The sequence below is a fragment of the Antennarius striatus genome, chromosome 2, assembly GCF_040054535.1.
Source record: "Antennarius striatus isolate MH-2024 chromosome 2, ASM4005453v1, whole genome shotgun sequence".
NCBI classification, from domain to species: Eukaryota; Metazoa; Chordata; class Actinopteri; order Lophiiformes; family Antennariidae; genus Antennarius; species Antennarius striatus.
In genome coordinates, this window is record NC_090777.1 from 26,468,697 (window position 1) to 26,486,183 (window position 17,487).

Sequence of the window (17,487 nt, forward strand, 5' to 3'; positions counted from 1 at the left end):
ATATTTGATGAAGAACAAAGAAAAAAAGAAATCTCGAGGTTGGTGTTACCTTCTGTGACTGGCGATGCATATTGAAGGTGACTGCAGCACTGTGACCCGCAATGGAAGCGTCATGGTTGTCCTCGGATGAGTCGGTCCGGCTGCGCTCCAGGAGGTAGTGGGCCAGGTGCTGAGCCAGGTAAGTCTTTCCTGTCCCGCTGGGGCCAGACAGAACCAGTCGTCTGTGCTTCAGCAGCAAGCCGATGTAGTGCAGTGACATCGGCTTCGGAATCATAGTTTCGAATACCAGCGAGTCAACGCTTTTTTCCCGAAGACCTAGATCAAGGCAGACGAAGGAAAAACAGACGAGAGGCCACGATTATGATTGGAGATTTGTAAATAGAACACGTGGAAAAGACATTTAAAATATTCTTATGTTGAATCATGTTCCTCATACAGAAACATTCAGAGCATCTTTAATTCATTTATAAATAAGGAACAAGAAATTTGTATTTTACAGTCTAATAACAAACTGCGACAAAATGCTGCCTGCAAGTAAAACTGATTTTTACCTTTTTGGGAGCCACTAATGTGGTTTTTCTACAATCACCTGAGGACGTTCACTGACCTTTCAAAGTGACGAGTATTTGAGCTGCGCCATTGCTCAGAAAACGATAAGGAGGGGCTTTTGGTTTGTCCCCTCCTATTAATCTCTGGCCCCCCTGGGGCAGCTGGTACAGGAGCAGCGAATCACTAGATAAACCCAGGCTGGCGGTCGGGTCCACTTTTGCAAGGTAATCCTGATGAGCACAAAGAATATAAATAAGGACCAACGCGTCAAATCAGTTTTATTATTTGTTTGGACCTCTGTGGACGATGAAGGACGACAGGATGTGTTTTACCTTGAAGGTCTTCTCTATGAGAGAGTCTAGACAGGCCCAGTCTGTTCTCACACTGACCGTCACCGAGCCCAGGTAATACTCCTGCTTCCTGTCCTACAGAGGCAAACAGGGCAATAGTGCACAATGTCACAGCTGCACAATAAATCAGCTGATATCAGCGGATATTATGTCTACTGGCGTAGTGTGTTTACCTCTGCCTGGTCTCCGATGCGTACCAGCACTCGTGCACACACCTCATCCTGTTGGGACGATGCGCTGACGGTATCGAGTGTGGACGTGTCTGGAATGGTGAGGGGAAAGACAGGATTAATGAAAAAAAAACAAACACTTTTATAAATTGTATGGTTGTAAAAATGATAAAAAGCTTTTTCTCTGACCTGGATGTTTGCAGTCATTCAGACTGAGACTGAAGGACTTGGTGAGGGACATGCTCATTGGCTGCCTCAGTGAGGGCCCCAGCATGGAGCCAAGGCCTGACGGCTGCGATGTGGAGGAGGTGGGGCCGGGGACGGGGAGATTGGTCTGACTTCCTGTTTTCAAATGGTCGTTCTCCTCTTTCAGGTTTTCTACTGTTGACTGTCAACACACAAATGCAATATCAGTAGTACTTATACCTGACGGGGATGTGCCTGACTGGACATGCAGAGAGATGGAAAACACACCTGCATGTTGTTCATAGCCTCTCTGAGCTGCTCCAGCTGATGTGCGGAGCTTAAGGCCTCCAATCGGATTTCTGTCAGTTCTCTCTCTTTTAGCCAGAGCTCTGATCGTAGCTCCGACACCGTCGTTTCCTCACTGTCTCCCTCTTCTGTCGTCTCCATGATCCTGAAGCGGACACGATTCACAGAGGCTTAAGTGGACGTCGATCTCCTTCACGAGCCGAGACCAGGATCAGGGCTGTGGATACTCACACAGAGGAGGTGGCCGAGGCTGAGGCCGTGAGGGTCGAGGACTGGTTTTCTCCTCCGTCTACACCCTCGTGCAGCATTTTGGGGGAGTTTGGCGCTGAGGAGTCAGGGGTGGCAATTTCCTCAATGTCTGAATAAGTTTTGGAGCCTTTCTTTATGCTGAAAGCCTTGTTGAAAGAACTCCTCAGCTACAAGGAGGAAGGAAACAAATTGTTTTTACTGTATTTATTATATGTAAAACAGAACAAAGTGTGAAGACTGATAGTTTGATTATGACAAACAAGAAAGGAATTGTTTGACTATCTAGGAAAGCATTTATTCAGCTCCTGAACATGAGAGAGATGAGAAGCTTGATACTCATCTCATATTTGTCTGATAAATTTAAATATCATGTGATGTTGAGATTTTTGGAGACATTTTTTTACTAACTTTATTTTCATTAAAAACCAGGTGTTTCTCTGCTGGGCTAACCTCTCTGACTTTTGATAATTTCTTCATATTTAAAAGCCAGAAATAAGAGAGTCTTTTTTCCCAAAGGGACAAACAATTCCATTCAACTACGTCACTTTTCACAAAGAGGTCAAAGTTGGTGCATCTTTTACCACCCAGCTGTAGCGTCAGTAACAGTAACTATCCCAAATCTAATAAGTAAATTAACAAAGCAGCAGAATATTTTAGCGATAAACAATACACATAATAAGCATGGTATAAAATGGCAAGAAGACACTTCTAATAAACTTTTATAAGTAAACTTCATGAAATATCATATCTGCTGATTGACACTGAGTTACAGCCAATTCATTCATATTTAATAGTCACAGAACAGGCAGCCAATCAGTGGTCTAGGATGTCAATGAGCAGAGATGTGTTGAGGGGTATTTGTGCAGCAGTTCTGGATGGACCATCATGCTGAGTCTTTAGGGACACAATGACTGCACTCACCTCAAATACCTAAACCAGAGGAATAATAACACACAGAGGAGGGAGAGACCGGACACACTTGCTGTCAACACGTTCACGCTACCGTGTCATTATCGTTGCAGAGGCTGAATTGAGCAAATTATAACAGATGTTTTCTCACCCAGCTCTTTTTCTTCTTCTTCTTCGCGTCTTGGTCTTTCAGGCTGCCCATGCTGGACATACTTGTCAGGCTGTTGAGACTGGAAATGCTCTCACACGAGTTCTGACGTCGAATTTGAATGTCTGGCGAAGAGGAAAAGGTGAATTGAGACAAAAACGCAGGGGTGCGAGCAGACGTGTGGAGAAGAGACTGAAGAATAGCAGAAGGATCTCCAGACCTTTCATGTTTTCTGGGTTGTTCAGAGCTCCCTGAATTTCAGCCTGGGCTTCTTCATTCCTGGTTCTCAGCACCTCGATAGTCTCCCTCAGATCATTCAGCTCTGAGTCCTTAAGAAACATGAATGGATGTTAGAGATTTAGATTACTTGCAAAACTCCAAAGTCTTTACATACATAAAACTATGGAGGCTTAGGATTTGTATGACAGGAAATAAAAGAAACAATGTGGAGCAAATGATTCACTGATTATTGCTCAACAGCTATCACCGCATAAAAAATATATTTTTTGTTTCACTCCTGTTAATATTTGAATCTTTATTTGTATTTTTATTAATTTAAAATGACATAAATCCAATATATACATTATGTATTAAACAATATTTTTTTTGTAAATTCCGAACATCCCAATGAAAACACATTACAAGTAGACACCCAAAATGAGATTTAAGAAACACAGAGTTAGTATCAAAGTATTTTACGACGTAAATAACTAATTCAAGGCTCTGATGTCATTTTTCCATGACAAATTTCCACTTAATATGGTAGAAATCAAAATGGTTTTTCAGGTATGTGAATCTCAAACGTCGATTTCCCTTATTGTAAATTCAAATAAACATTTTTATATATATATATATATATATATATATATATATATATATATATATATATATATATTTTTTTATTTTTTTATTTTCACATTTTTTTATGGAGGGGTTATCTAATGTTTTAGTCAAACACTGCAAACTAAGCAGAATGAGCAGATACACCTGCTGGAGTTGATCTGTCTCACAATGTTTAACAGTTTGAAAGAACAAGTCGAACAAGAGAGCCTCTCAGTACTGCTTATTGTGCACTAAATTTGATCCAACTCCAATTGAAATAAAGCTGCCTGGTTCTTCAAGGTTGCAGAGTGTGTGCTCCGGGCGGAGCTGCACAGGTCGGTGCGTTGGCTCCAACAACAAAGAACCCTTCTGGAGCAGCCTAGAAAGGCCTTTTGGTGGGTGCAGCAAGGCGTGAAGCCTTAAGTGAGACTCCTGACACTGAAACACACACACAGGCACACACACACACAGGCACACACGAATACACACACAGAGGATACTGCCTCGAGCGCTAATCAATCCATTCCTGCTAAAGCATATACAAAGGCTGAAGAATGCAGGAATGCGATGTCTGCTGTTCATGTCACCCCGTGCGTCTACATCCTCGGCTTCTAACCTACATTTTGTTCCTCGCCTCAGGCTGTGATCAAAGTCGTCTCGCTCCGTGTTAGCACAAGGTTGCCCGCTCTTAGCTGGCTGCTCATAAGACAGGCTCAATGGTGGAATGTGGCTGGTATTCAGCCTTGTGTGTGTTTGTGCTTGTTGTGATGTTACCTTCTGTTCCTGGGATACTGACAGACTTTGTAGCCGAGTTGTCATCATTTCCAAACTTTGCTCAAAGGCGGCCACCAGATTTGCCTGTATGGAAAACAAAAACAACAATATTTTTTTTCCCCTTAATTAAAATAGTTCATAGCATGGGGTTACAAAACTATAAAATCACACTAATACAGAATCAGATTCCAAAGATTTCCCTCTGTCCTTTTTTTTTCTGCTCGTGCACAAGGCGCTAGAGAGATGAAGAACACACAAAGGATGAACAGGATGTCTCCTGAGGAAAAGTTCACCTCTACCTTAATCTTTTGATTTCATCTTTAGCCCTGAGCAGCAGGAGAAAATTACTTTTCCTTCTGATTCAAAGCAGGCATTAATACAGTAAAATAATGGCTGCAGCCCAGTCATTAATCCAGCACATCATGTTGTGATTGTGCATCTCGTTTTTCCTAGCCAGTGCTGCATTTGCATAATAAGGTCAAACAGTATAACATACACCAGCAGCTGATTGATGTGTGCTGCAGGAAGCCACATTTTATGTCTTTGCTCTATTACTGCACTTGGGCTAAAGAATATGCTGACATGGTGGTCACAGAGAAATGACCTTTCAAAGAGGAGGGAGGCACCATATATATGTACATATGGATGTACTACATGTGTGATGAAGCTAAATTTCTGGGAGGGGAATTAGAATTATCGAGGCCTCGCGTGGATGAGAAATATGACGAGACTGAACAGAAATGATCTCTGCCTGACACGCCACATCACAGCTTTTATAAATCTCTCTCCAGGGGATGAAGGAGAACAAAGAGAGGATTGGATTGGTTGGCATTTCTTTTTTTGTCATTGTGAAGAAATCAAACGGGCAAGAGCAACACCAGCAATTAGTCTGTCACTCAATATATATCACCCTTGCTGCCCTGTGTGTGGCTGGCAGTAAAGGCTCATTAGCTCCTATATTTATGCACACATACACAACACACACATTACATATCTGTCAGTCAGATGTATAGATTGTTCCTTTTATCCTTCTAATGGATACAGTTCATGAAATATTAATATATTTCAGATAGAGTCTGACTAAACATCTTGCTGATATGCAAATATATTTTGAACAAATTATTTGATTAGATCAGGCCTCAATATGATGTTTTTGCTCACATGTGTTTTTATTGACGGTACTGTGAGCAGTGGAATCTGGTCTTTTCAAATCTGATTTCAGCCCTTCCATACGTGGTATTAACTCACGTATGAATATGTATCGGATTCCTGCCAATGTCAAAGCACTGACCTTTACTTTTTTGGTTTTGTAAAAAAAGTCAAAGCTGACAATAGTTGCACTCACGGAAATTAGAAAATGAACTTTAAGAGATTTTTTTTTAAAGAATGAAAGTCCTTACAGTACATACGTTTGCCGTGAGCTGTGTTGTCAGACTCGACACTTTCTCCTGAGAAGATTCCAACTCCCTCCTCAGCTTACGGATTTGCTGTGAGGAAAAGCAGATTTGTTGTTCTCTATACAAAAGAACAATGATAAAAAGAAATAGTACTGCACAAACGATAAGTTGAGTGGATGTTTGGTCATGTAAGGATCTACAGGGTCATTCTCTAACGGACAAGAGGGAGAAAAGCGATGGGTGAAAAGACAGCGATGAAGCAGAGGAGGAGAAAGGGGAGACGAGAGCACACTTACCTCTCCTTGAATCCTTTCCTCAGCCTTCGGAAGGAAGAGGAATAAAGTCAAAGATGTTAGATGAGACAAGAGGAGAGGAGACTTACAAAGTGGAGGGGAAAACTTGTTTCTTGGTGTGCATTGTTTGTGTATGAGAGGAAAGCGTTCTTATAAGCACAAACATCCACACACACTCACATGTACGTGCACCAACCACCGCATCACACACTGCTACCTGAGGCTGCACATTCACACTCACCGATGAGTAGCTTGATGAAGCGTTGGATGCCAGGGACAGCACAGACCCATGAACTGAGAAGAGTAGCAAAATAACTCACTTACAAACCCGCTTATTGTACAACATCACAGCGGGTTTGTAAAATTCTTGCGACAGAATTTTAAATTAAAATCAAAGGGCTCACCCTCGTCAGAATCCTTCTCCCTGAAGGACCCGGAGCGAACCATTCCCATGCTGCGGGGGCGTTCAGACAGTGACAGCGTGCTGCCCAGTGTCGATGATCCATAGAGCTCCAGGGAGGCTTCATGCGTTTGAATGCTGTTGGATCGAGTCATCCTCGGAGGCCCGCTGACAGGACTGGGTACTGGTGGGAGATTGAAGGAAGAGTCACTGACTGTACACATAAAACTGGACAATAATACTACATAAAATACATACTACAATAATAATAATACATATGCATTGATCCATACTGGTCTTAGAGGTACGAGGCAGGGACGTGGGTGAGGACAGCAGTGGAAGAGTGAGTGAATCACTCATATTCAAAATAGTATGGGAGTGCCTCCTTTCTCCTTTCTCCTTCGATTCCTCCTCAACCTGGGAGGCACCACTGAAACTACACACCACATACACACACACAGACACGCACAAACACAAACACACACAAAAAGCAGAATTGTTTAACACACTGTGTAACACAGTGCAAACTACAGTATCTGGACTTTATTTCATCTAATGATTATAATTTTTGGATTTGCAATGTAGCCGACATTGTATTTTATTTTAGTGTGTTTTTTTTAATATCAGTTTATATACATTTTAAATGATAAATATTTATATACTAAAGGAGGTGGGTTATTAATGAGTAAACCCACACAATGAAATACAATAATCTACAACTAAAAGCAGAATTCTTCTCACAATGACAGGAAGGATGATGACTAAGAAAAGTCTGTCATTCACTGATGATCTTATCAATGGGATCAGTGTGTGTGTGTGTGTGTGTGTGTGTGTGTGCAGTGAAAACTGTGATTAAACTGTGTACGGCTGTCAGTGTTTGACAGACTGATGCCATGTGAATCCAGCTGGATGTGTGTCCACTTACCTTAAACCTTTCTTTGGCAGCGTGTTTCTGTCTCTCTGAGAACTGCAGAGATTAAACAATGTCATTATTAAACCACTGGTGCAGGCAGTTATTAAAGTCTTGTGAACAGACAGCAGATACAAAGAAGCACAGAGAAAATGGCAGACAGCTGGTGTCAGCCAGTAATTATGACTTCAGTCACGGGAGCTGGTGCGACCCTGATAATAAAGCTGTGGTAATATTAACTTAAAAACCTCTGGGTGTGTGGATGGATGAGCTCGGCTCTGGTTGACTTCACGCGTTGTTTGCGCTCATAATGTAAATATGCTATAGATTTTTTATAACAATATGATAATGATCTTTCCTTCACCTTAAATTTTAGTAACAGCTGCAACTAACATATCCAAAAAGGTTTAATTTAACATATTTATGAGCATCAGCACTTTTGAAACAAAAGCATATTGTGATAATTATTTTTATCCTGCAGAACATAAACGTATTTGTCAAACTGTGTATTTGGATTTTTTGGGGGGGGTTATGATCTTGATTTTGGTACGAAGAAGAAGAAGATCTTGTCTTTGGTACAGAAGACGTTGATTCTAGCTTTTTATAAATGTTACTGCTGCTGTCACAATATGGTTCCATGCCTTTCCAGTAAATGCAGCATTCTGCTATCGACTCTCCAGGATGCAGGATCATGGAGTAAAGCTAAGTGGAAAAGCTATCAGAGACCCACAGTATTTGTCCTGAATGAGTAATATTGGTGTAGTTCCTTGGGTGACCAGTGAGTGGTGACATACAGCAGCATCACAAATAATTAGACTAAACGACTATTAACCAGGGGTAGACAACGTTTTTAGTCTGGTTTTCAAAAAAGTACCTGACCAGGTTGGTCTGTGCCTATCTATTTGACTGAATGAAGAAGAAATGTTTTTGATCTTTATAAAATGGAGCCACTTGATATTGAATATATTGATATTTTCAAGTCTCTTGTCTCCATGCAGACCACCTGATATTATGAAACATCCATATTTAACGAATTGTTGGTGCTATTTTTGCACCCTTTTCTGTACGTAACGGTTTAGTATGGTTGAATATTTGAAGAACCTTTTTCATTATCTCCTGTCGTGCTAGCCACAATGGACCAAATGATGGTACACAAAGGCACTTCTTCTAATACATGCACGCATCGTCTATTTTGATTACATGTGTACCTGTGCACCACAAATGTCTAGTCCTGACAAGTATGAGGAGAATGAGCACTGTATTTATGCATAGGGTAAAATAATTTTTTCCCAGAATTCAGTCTTACCTGTCTATGTGAGACAAGGAGATTTTACTTCCAGAGCTCCAGCTGGCAGGAGGAACTCTGTCGTCTGGTCTATCTTTGGCTTGGGACTCCATAGTGGTGTAGCCTCTCGCTATATTCCTCCTCTCTCTCTCCAGGAGCTCTGGCGCCAGACTCATCTGGAGTGGCAGTGACTCCATGCTGCGATGAAGCCCAGACATACGAGGTTGTAGCAGAGGAGAGGTACTTCCTCCACTCCTTTCAACCCCAAGTGAAGAGACTTGCCTGGGCCCCAACCCAGTCCCTGAGCTTGAGAAGCGGGAAGAAGAGTTCACATTGAGTGATGGGGCAAGGCTTGGTGTCAGGCAGGACCCAGTAGAGCTGCCTCCTCCTGAGCCTGAGTTGGTCAGGTCCTGGAGTTTGGAGTAGGGAGGGATTTTAGGTGGCAGTGAGGCATGAACTCGTACGTCTAAGCTACTGGTGGTCAACTTGTCAAGCTGAGTCATTGATGGGGGTTTTGCCAGACTGGGAACCCCAGATAATCTGAAGACAAAGGCAAGCGTTTGAAAAAATATTAAATTCCTACTTCAATTTGCATGTGAAAGACTGGATTTTGAAAACATACTGGTAGTGTATGAGCTGCCTTACCTTGGCGCATTGGCTGAAGGCATTTCCAAACCCTTGCCACTACAAGGAGGTCTCAGACCCTGCAGCTTCCCTCCATTTTCTGAGGGGGTCTGAGCAGAACTACCCTTTAAAGATCCACCCCCGCACTCTGAATCAGATACCACAGCTTTAGCTTTGGCTCTCTCTTTCTCTTTTTCTCTGTCAGTCTGATTGACAGGACCGGGACTTGGGATCCCCCGACCTCCGGCTTTACTCACACCTGTTACAGAACCAATCCCTGAGACGGGTTCTTTGAGCCTTGAGCTCTGGGGCGCTGTGGTGGAAGGTTTCATCAGCCCAGAGGCTGTGTCCATTGTAGTACTCACTGGGCGAGCCGAGCTCGGCCGGGTTAGAGTCAAGGTGCTTGTCTTTGCTGGGCGAGGCAGAGAGCGGTACTGGAGAGACGTTCTGGCATTTGGAGCTAGAAAGCCACTTTGGTCGCTGTTTGAAACATCTAGACTTGTCTTACGTCCTCCACTTCCTCCAGCCCCTGGTTTGACAGGAATACCGGATGTTTTGGTAATCTTCCCCACTGGTGCAGAGCCACAGGGTATGGCGCTGACACCCGTACTCATCACAGTGGACATGCTGGAATTGCCTGTGCCATTACTGGTAGTGGTGGTGGGCTTTTTGAAGCCAAAGTTTCCACCTGTTGATGGTCTGACCAGGCCAGATGGAGGTTTTCGTTGCTCCCCAACACTGGTGCCATTTCTGTGGTCTTTACCAGCATCAGAAGAGGAGCGTTGAAGACCGGATGTCTTCACTGCTAACCGAGACTTATCCATTGGTTTCCCATCTGACTTAACTGTACCTAGAGGAAGAGGAGGGGGGAAAAAAAACAGTGATGAGTAGCTCAAACGCTTAAGGCTGAACAATCTCTGGTGGTGAGTGAGACTAACCATGCCATATTAGGACATGATATCTTATCTGAACACCTACAGGGTCTGGCTGTCTGCTGATAAAAAAGAAATCCCTGTCTGAGCAGACAGTGTGTAAGACCAGAGTCTCACCCATAATCACCCTCACACACACACTATTATCACACAGTTACTCCTCTTTTCCATCCGGAAGAACTAAAACAGTTTTCTCCAACTTTCCATTTAGTGCCGGTCTGTGTGTCACAGCTGGAGAGTGCTGACAATAACTTGTGCGGTGTGTCTGTGGAAACCTGGTGTTCGCATTCACAACGCGTGTCTGCGGGCACAAAACTGTATGAAACACCCAGTTTAGCTGGGTTTCTCCACTCTTTTGGGAAATAGGTCAGAGTGAAGGATAACCTGGTGGAACAAAGGCTGAAGGAAAATCAAACAACTTTGTCTAAATCGGTATATTTCCCAGTGGCAAATTAATTTGACTTGTTTGAAAGTTATTATGAGTAACAACAGTGCACTGACACATGTGTGGTATGTGAAGCACTCTTACGGGTGCGAGCCAACACCACTCACCCTCTTAATTTGTTTCTAATGGGAGTTGTTATGGGAGGTTTATATACAAGACATTAATAGAGTCAAAGAGCTGCTGTTAAATGAGACCCACCGGCATGCTGCCTTGGGACATCTGGAGTCACTTATGGAAATTTATAAACCCACGAAAGGCACATACAGGGGACACACACACACGCACAAGCTTATATATACCACACACACAGTTCTCCGTGATCTGATCTTACAGGAATGTGACATTGATAGAACATCACACTCCGTGTTTTGTAAATGTGAAAATTGTGTTTTCATATAAAGTCGTAAACTCGATTCATCATATAAATGTGATATTGTACATTCCAACAGTGTTTTAACAACACGTGTAGTCAAGAAGCAAAACCATGCTGACAAAATCCAGGTGTACATGTTGAATTGGGCCGGAATGAATGATGTATTGACAATGCCTGCAGAGACACAGCTGGGGTGTGAGCAAAACATGTCTCCACACATAAAGTCTAAGAGAAGATCTGAAAATGTATGTAGTCAGAAAGATTCTTTGCATGCTGTACAATGTCTGAATGCTGTGAACCTATGGCTAATTGGCAGCAGCTCAGTCCACTAGGTCTTCGGCTGGGGGACCGGAGGGTGGCCGGTTCAAGGCCCATGTGGACCAAAAAGTTTGGAGTGTGAACGGACAGTGGAGACATGTGATTGTGAGGGAATATCAACATTTGCTGACAAAAAGCGACAAAAAAAAAAAATCAGTTTTCTTAAAGTGGAAGGAGAAGCAATGCTCACACTTGGAAAAAAAAAAAATCAAATAAATTAAAGACATCGGCTCCAAGACTCATGAAAATCTCAGTGAACAAACAAATAAAGTATTAATTCTCCATTAAATATTTAAATTCCTTTGTTATTTGAACTGTTGGTATTCAAATCAAATTCAGAAATATCCTGAAACATCATAACCCCCATTTGAAGAACAAAAATATGTTTTAATCGTTGTTAATTGTACTCATTGTGGTTCAGGAAAAAAAAAATTGTTAGTGTTCCTCATTTTCAAATATGATGTCTGGCTGCTCTTTTTGGTTTTGCATAATCATAAATGGAATATATTTAATTTCTTGATTTTTTTTGCCATAAAAAACAAGAAACTTGACATTCGTCTTCTAGGTTTCATGAGCTGAGTCAGAATTTTCTTACATATTTATTTTTAACAGTCATACTGATTTAATGATCATGGAAATAATTGGTGCTGCGTCTTTTAATCAAACAAATTCATCTTAAACAGTAGCTACAAAAACCCTTTTCCCTGTTGGTACTACAGTATACAGAAAACTGCACATATACTAATGAATACAAGATGGAAGGGCTCATCTCTGGCTACATTGGTCCCTCACACTCTACGTGTTTCCTGATGACAAATGACACACACACACACACACACATGCAAAATGTTGCCAAAGCTCAACGATGAGCTCAACTAAAGAAGCAAAGATGTCTGTAATTATCTCTGAATGTCTGATCCTCATTAGAACTAAATTCCAAAGCTCCTCCACACTGATGAACCTCTTCCATTCGGATTTCACTTGACTTCATCATCTCACTCATTAGTCTCCAATTCTGAGCGGCCTTGATCGAAAAAATTCATCCGTTAACATCAACAACAATAACCGCCTGGCACACACATCACAGATTGGCTCGACACACTTGTTTGGTGTATCTGTCATTACAACAGCTGGCAATGCAAACACAGGACGGTCCCACAGAAAGAGGACTATTGACACAGACGCAACCTATCTAGACTGGAACACAACACATCCAGCAGTATCCTGTTATGTGTGTGTGTGTGTGTGTGTGTGTGTGTGTGTGTGTGTGTGTGTGTGTGTGTGTGTGTGTGTGTGTGTGTGTGTGTGTGTGTGTGTGTGTGTGCACAGATGGTGTGTTTAAAGGCAGCTGCACAGTCACCACTATTGTGTAGTGCTAGTGTTAGATGTGTGATGGCTGCTCAGGCATACACACACACACACACACACACACATATACACGCACACACACATACACATACATGCATGGCCTCCCGTGCAGTCGAGTGTCTCTGGACAAGGCCTTTAGTAACTGCTACAAATTGTCTCTGTCTCAAAAGTAAAGATTGGATTGGAAAGGCTGAACTAATAGGAAGAAAAAAAAACACACTGTTGGTCAGTGTGTGTTTCTGTGTCCTTGTGTGTGTGTGTGTGTGTGTGTGTGTGTGTGGTTGGCTGGCAGGAAGGGAGTGGGTGGTGATGGGTGTTTGATACATGGCACCACTTTCTATAGGCCCAGAGGGTGGGCTGCAGCTGTGGATGAATGTGTGGGACAAAGACGGAGTGTGTCTGTGACTGCCAGTGGGTGTGAGACTGCCAGAAAGAAGAGAATATTAAAAGACAGCCACAGAAATGTGTCTGTCTGCTCTGCTTATGCAACCATTTCCAATGCGACTATATATAACAAACCCCACAGTGTGTATTCCTACACTCACCTGCCACTTTGAGCCCGCTCTGAGAGGTGTGTGTGATCGGGGAGGTGACTCCCACAGGTGGGTTTCGTCCTTTCTTCAACATATTTCCGTGACCCAGAGTGTGAGGTTTCCTCAGTTCACCTTTCCCTCCTTCCTCACGGTGGACATGAGTCTTTTTCCATTTATTGGCTGATTCAGACTTGAGACTTCCTGTGTCGTAGATGTTGCTGCCCTGACTCTTGCGGTTGGGTTTGGCTTCTTCATTGTCCCAAGAAAGACCGCTCTCCACGAGGGATCGCTTCTCTGCATCTGTACGCATCTAGATAAAGAGAAAGAGGCACATTTCTGATTAACCTGATAAGACAGGATGAATATAGACCCAATAATAATTAATAAGGGTCTACAAATAAATACAATCAACTATTAGGTTTGTTTGAGAAGATACATCCTCCATTTGAGAGACTTTTTACATTAACCCATACAAAGGGCCCCCGAGATGATGGATAAATGCAACACACAATCCCTGTCTGTGTTTGGGACATGAAGGTTACTCTTCCCTCTGTAGGAGACCGACAGTTAAAAAAAATGCAGCAAAGGTGCGTGTGTGTGTGTGTGTGTGTGTGCGTGTGTGTGTGTGTGTGTGTGTGTGTGTGTGTGTGTCTGTGTGTGCCTCACTTCACGACATTGCACCTCGTGTTTCCAAAGAGGACTCATATGATGAATTCCTTTTTTATTAAAAGCAATAGACCCCATGGGCAGGTTAACATCACATGAGGCGGTAGTGTGTGTGTGTGTGTGTGTGTGTGTGTGTGTGTGTGTGTGTGTGTGTGTGTGTGTGTGTGTGTGTGTGTGTTCCTTACCCAGACCTTGTTGATAAAACATCAACATTTCTTCATACACATTCCTTTATTATTGAACCAGGGAGTGGTATGATATTTATCTATCCATGTTGTTATTGCAACACATTACTAACAAAAAATGTACACACACACACACACACACACACACACACACACACACACACACACACATAGAGGGCTTATATAAACAAGGACACACACAAAAGGTTTGGGATAATAAAACACTAATTAATGGTGAGAATTTTTGAAAAGTATTACAGGCACAGATTTGTTTTTTAGTCTCTATTAATCACGTCTTCTTTGCAACACCTTTCCTGCACTCTTTATCCTTGATGAATAAATTATTTAACAAGCAAAAGGGAAAGGTTGTGGAGTGAAAAGTATTTTCAGGAAATTAAAACAAATGTTTGTAGGTTTGTGTGACGTAGTGACTAAGAAACGGGTTGAGGGTGAAAGGAGTAGCTGATACGAAGAACATCAGCGGCACATGGCAAGAGGGATCCATGTGTATCAGGCAATTTGGAGTGTACAGTGATGTGATGGTTGGTTACCATGGTAATTATGCCATGGGGGGGGTAATGGTTACCATGACTCCCACAACCAAGCAGGAATAGAGGGAAGCGCCCTTGTAGCTCACTGGACTGTGTGCAGGACTACAGATGGCCCAGTGTGTGTACGTGGGTGTGTGTGTGTGGGTGTGGGTGTGTGTGTGGGCGTGGGTGTGTGTGCAGATGGCCGTCCTGCAGACCTGTCCTGTAATATAGAGGAAAACACAAAGACCCAACATCCCTGCACTTTGGTTGCTATGGTTATACTGTATCTAAAATCCCAATGCATCCATCATATAAACCACATTATGGAGGTGTGACCTACAGTACATCACACACACACACACACACACACACACACACACACACACACACACACACACACACACACACACACACACACACACACACACACACACACACACACACACACACACACACACACACACACACACACACACACACACACACACACACACACACACACACACACACACACTGCTGAAACCAAGCAGCTACAGACGGATCTGAAAGAACCTCAAGCAGAGCTGTGGAAAGGATTTCAGAAGCACTGAGCTCACAAATCCCAAATCCTCACATCCTCACAGCATATTTTAAGACGAGTATGAGTGTTTTATGTGCTTTTGTCATTGTTATTTTTAATCTGGGTGATTTTACGTGCTCTGCTCAGTCAGATCTCTTTTTTTGTAAGAGCTAACCTTTATGTAACCTGGTTAAATAAAAACTAAATAAATATCTGTCTTCCTGTGCTGACCAAATATAATTAGGACTGTGGCTTGTCAATCAAGATATTTCTATAACCCGGGCCAAACCTAAAGATATAATTATAATCTTAATAATTTCATTCAAACTTCTACAGCAACAATGACATACAGGTACCTGTCAAGATTTTTGTAACAACACAATTTGTGTCTATGTTCTTTCTCTTAACATGGCTCGATAAAACTCCATAAAAGATCCACAGGAAGTGTTACGGACCAACCCATCTGTAGTGCATGCAGTGTGTGAGTTGTGGTGAGCATCGATCGCTGCAGATGTGATAAACATGAGTGTGCACAGAATACGTAATGAGCCTTTGTCTCTGACAGCAGTGTCCTGCTGCCTGTTGCAAGTGATACATCACTCAAACCTCATTAATACCTCACAGGATTAACATCGGAATCGATATCACTGTAACCAACATAAAGCGTTAATCCATCAACTGTGTATCAGACGGCTTTGTTTGTGCATGTCAGTGAATTCCGATGTGCGCATTGCTTACCACGACGGTGGAGTTTCTCCTGGAGCTGATGGGAGTGGTAGGAAGGGAGGTGAGAGTGGGACTCGTGTTGAACTCTTCAGAGCTGAGGTTATCTGAGCCATCGCTCAAACCGCTGCTGATGGAGCTGCTCTCATCCCAACTGCAGGAAACAAGGACAAACCAGAGGCATCAGATGATATTCACGCATAAAGCAGCGATTCATCACTAGAGGTACACGTCGTGGGGATGAAACTGCAGTGCTCAGCTAATTAAAATAGCCGTAATATATGGATTTTGATTACTAAATAAATCCAGTCATATTAAGTCGTAATATAGTGAGTGTATATGATAATCAGGAAGCAAGATGAAAAGTCTAAACATGTTAATAAGTATGATTTATGTCACAAATATTAGAAATGTACACTAAAACAGACCCAACCACACATCATCAGATTTAACAATATCCACTTCACTACTTCAAGTTTAGTATAATTCAATCATTACACATTTCAAGTTGGATGATGATTTCAGTGAAAGGATGCTTGACTTAGTCTGTGGGTGTGCCACAAAAAAAAAAAAAAAAAAGCCTGGGAACCAGCGCTTCAAGAGTCACGTCTTCTCTGGAACACATGTGCTCTCCTCTGAGTAAGAGTGTTTCATCAGACTTCAGTCAGCTTGTTTGTGCTGAAGCTGTAGAACATTGGAGTAATCAGGTTGAATCCACACTGGAGGTAGAGGTCTGTGACGATTTTTGGTGAATCGAGAACGTTTGAGCAGCTTGAACTATTGAACCCGAATACATCTGTCCTAGATTGAGACACTAATTCCCGTTTCTCTACAAAGATTGATTGAATATCATCTTCAAACATGTGCTCTCATCCCTGGGAATAACTGACGTTGTTCTAATTCACTGCATTACGTATCAAGTCTTAAGTACAACACAGGTTGGCTTGCGTGTCTCCATGTCGTCCACTTTGGATTTTATTACATATCTACACACAGACATCAGTCAAGCTGCTCTACATTCCCAACTTTCTCACTTGGCAAACTGAAAATTGGAGCTCTCTCAACATCATCTCAGCCCACACGTAAAAATAGCACCCTAAGAACACATACAGCGAAGCTCACGCCCACGAGTGTAGGAGGGGGATCTGTGCCAAGGCTTTCTCCAATCGGATTCAAACCCTCTTTTTTCCCAAGAACTATCTTATCTCAGTTGGCATCATGTGGGAGGTGCACTGGGCACCAGGACCTCCTGGCTGTGAGGCGACAGCGTTACCCACTGCGCCATCGTGCTGCCCACAGGTAAACAGGGTGGGGGCCCTTCAATATTGGTTACCACTGTTTATCCAAAAACGTATTCTTACCTCTTTACCCTAAGCTGTGTTATCAGGTTGTGTCACCATTATTTATAGCTGATATTTGAGAGCCACAAACGCGTACATGTGTTAACTCGACTGGATAACAGTCCATGCAGGAACCCTGT

The 17,487-nt window shown here is 42.5% G+C and overlaps 1 protein-coding gene across 3 annotated transcripts in view; it reads right to left on the reverse strand.

Annotated features, from left to right (window-relative positions):
- Positions 1-17,487, reverse strand: part of nav1a (neuron navigator 1a) — a 76,317-nt gene that overhangs the window by 4,518 nt on the left and 54,312 nt on the right. For 2 of the 3 annotated variants that reach the window (XM_068329576.1, XM_068329596.1), the window contains 20 exons: positions 16,023-16,161; positions 13,354-13,651; positions 9,394-10,222; positions 8,770-9,288; positions 7,479-7,520; positions 6,847-6,989; positions 6,558-6,737; positions 6,395-6,447; positions 6,157-6,180; positions 5,873-5,950; positions 4,464-4,547; positions 3,088-3,196; positions 2,871-2,992; positions 1,793-1,977; positions 1,544-1,706; positions 1,259-1,457; positions 1,073-1,161; positions 882-974; positions 608-779; positions 50-315 (listed from right to left, as the gene is read on the reverse strand). In XM_068329576.1, coding sequence (XP_068185677.1) covers positions 50-315; positions 608-779; positions 882-974; positions 1,073-1,161; positions 1,259-1,457; positions 1,544-1,706; positions 1,793-1,977; positions 2,871-2,992; positions 3,088-3,196; positions 4,464-4,547; positions 5,873-5,950; positions 6,157-6,180; positions 6,395-6,447; positions 6,558-6,737; positions 6,847-6,989; positions 7,479-7,520; positions 8,770-9,288; positions 9,394-10,222; positions 13,354-13,651; positions 16,023-16,161 — 3,787 coding nt within the window. The remainder of the gene's footprint in view (positions 1-49; positions 316-607; positions 780-881; positions 975-1,072; positions 1,162-1,258; positions 1,458-1,543; positions 1,707-1,792; positions 1,978-2,870; positions 2,993-3,087; positions 3,197-4,463; positions 4,548-5,872; positions 5,951-6,156; positions 6,181-6,394; positions 6,448-6,557; positions 6,738-6,846; positions 6,990-7,478; positions 7,521-8,769; positions 9,289-9,393; positions 10,223-13,353; positions 13,652-16,022; positions 16,162-17,487) is intronic. The other variant, XM_068329587.1, reaches the window with a different exon arrangement.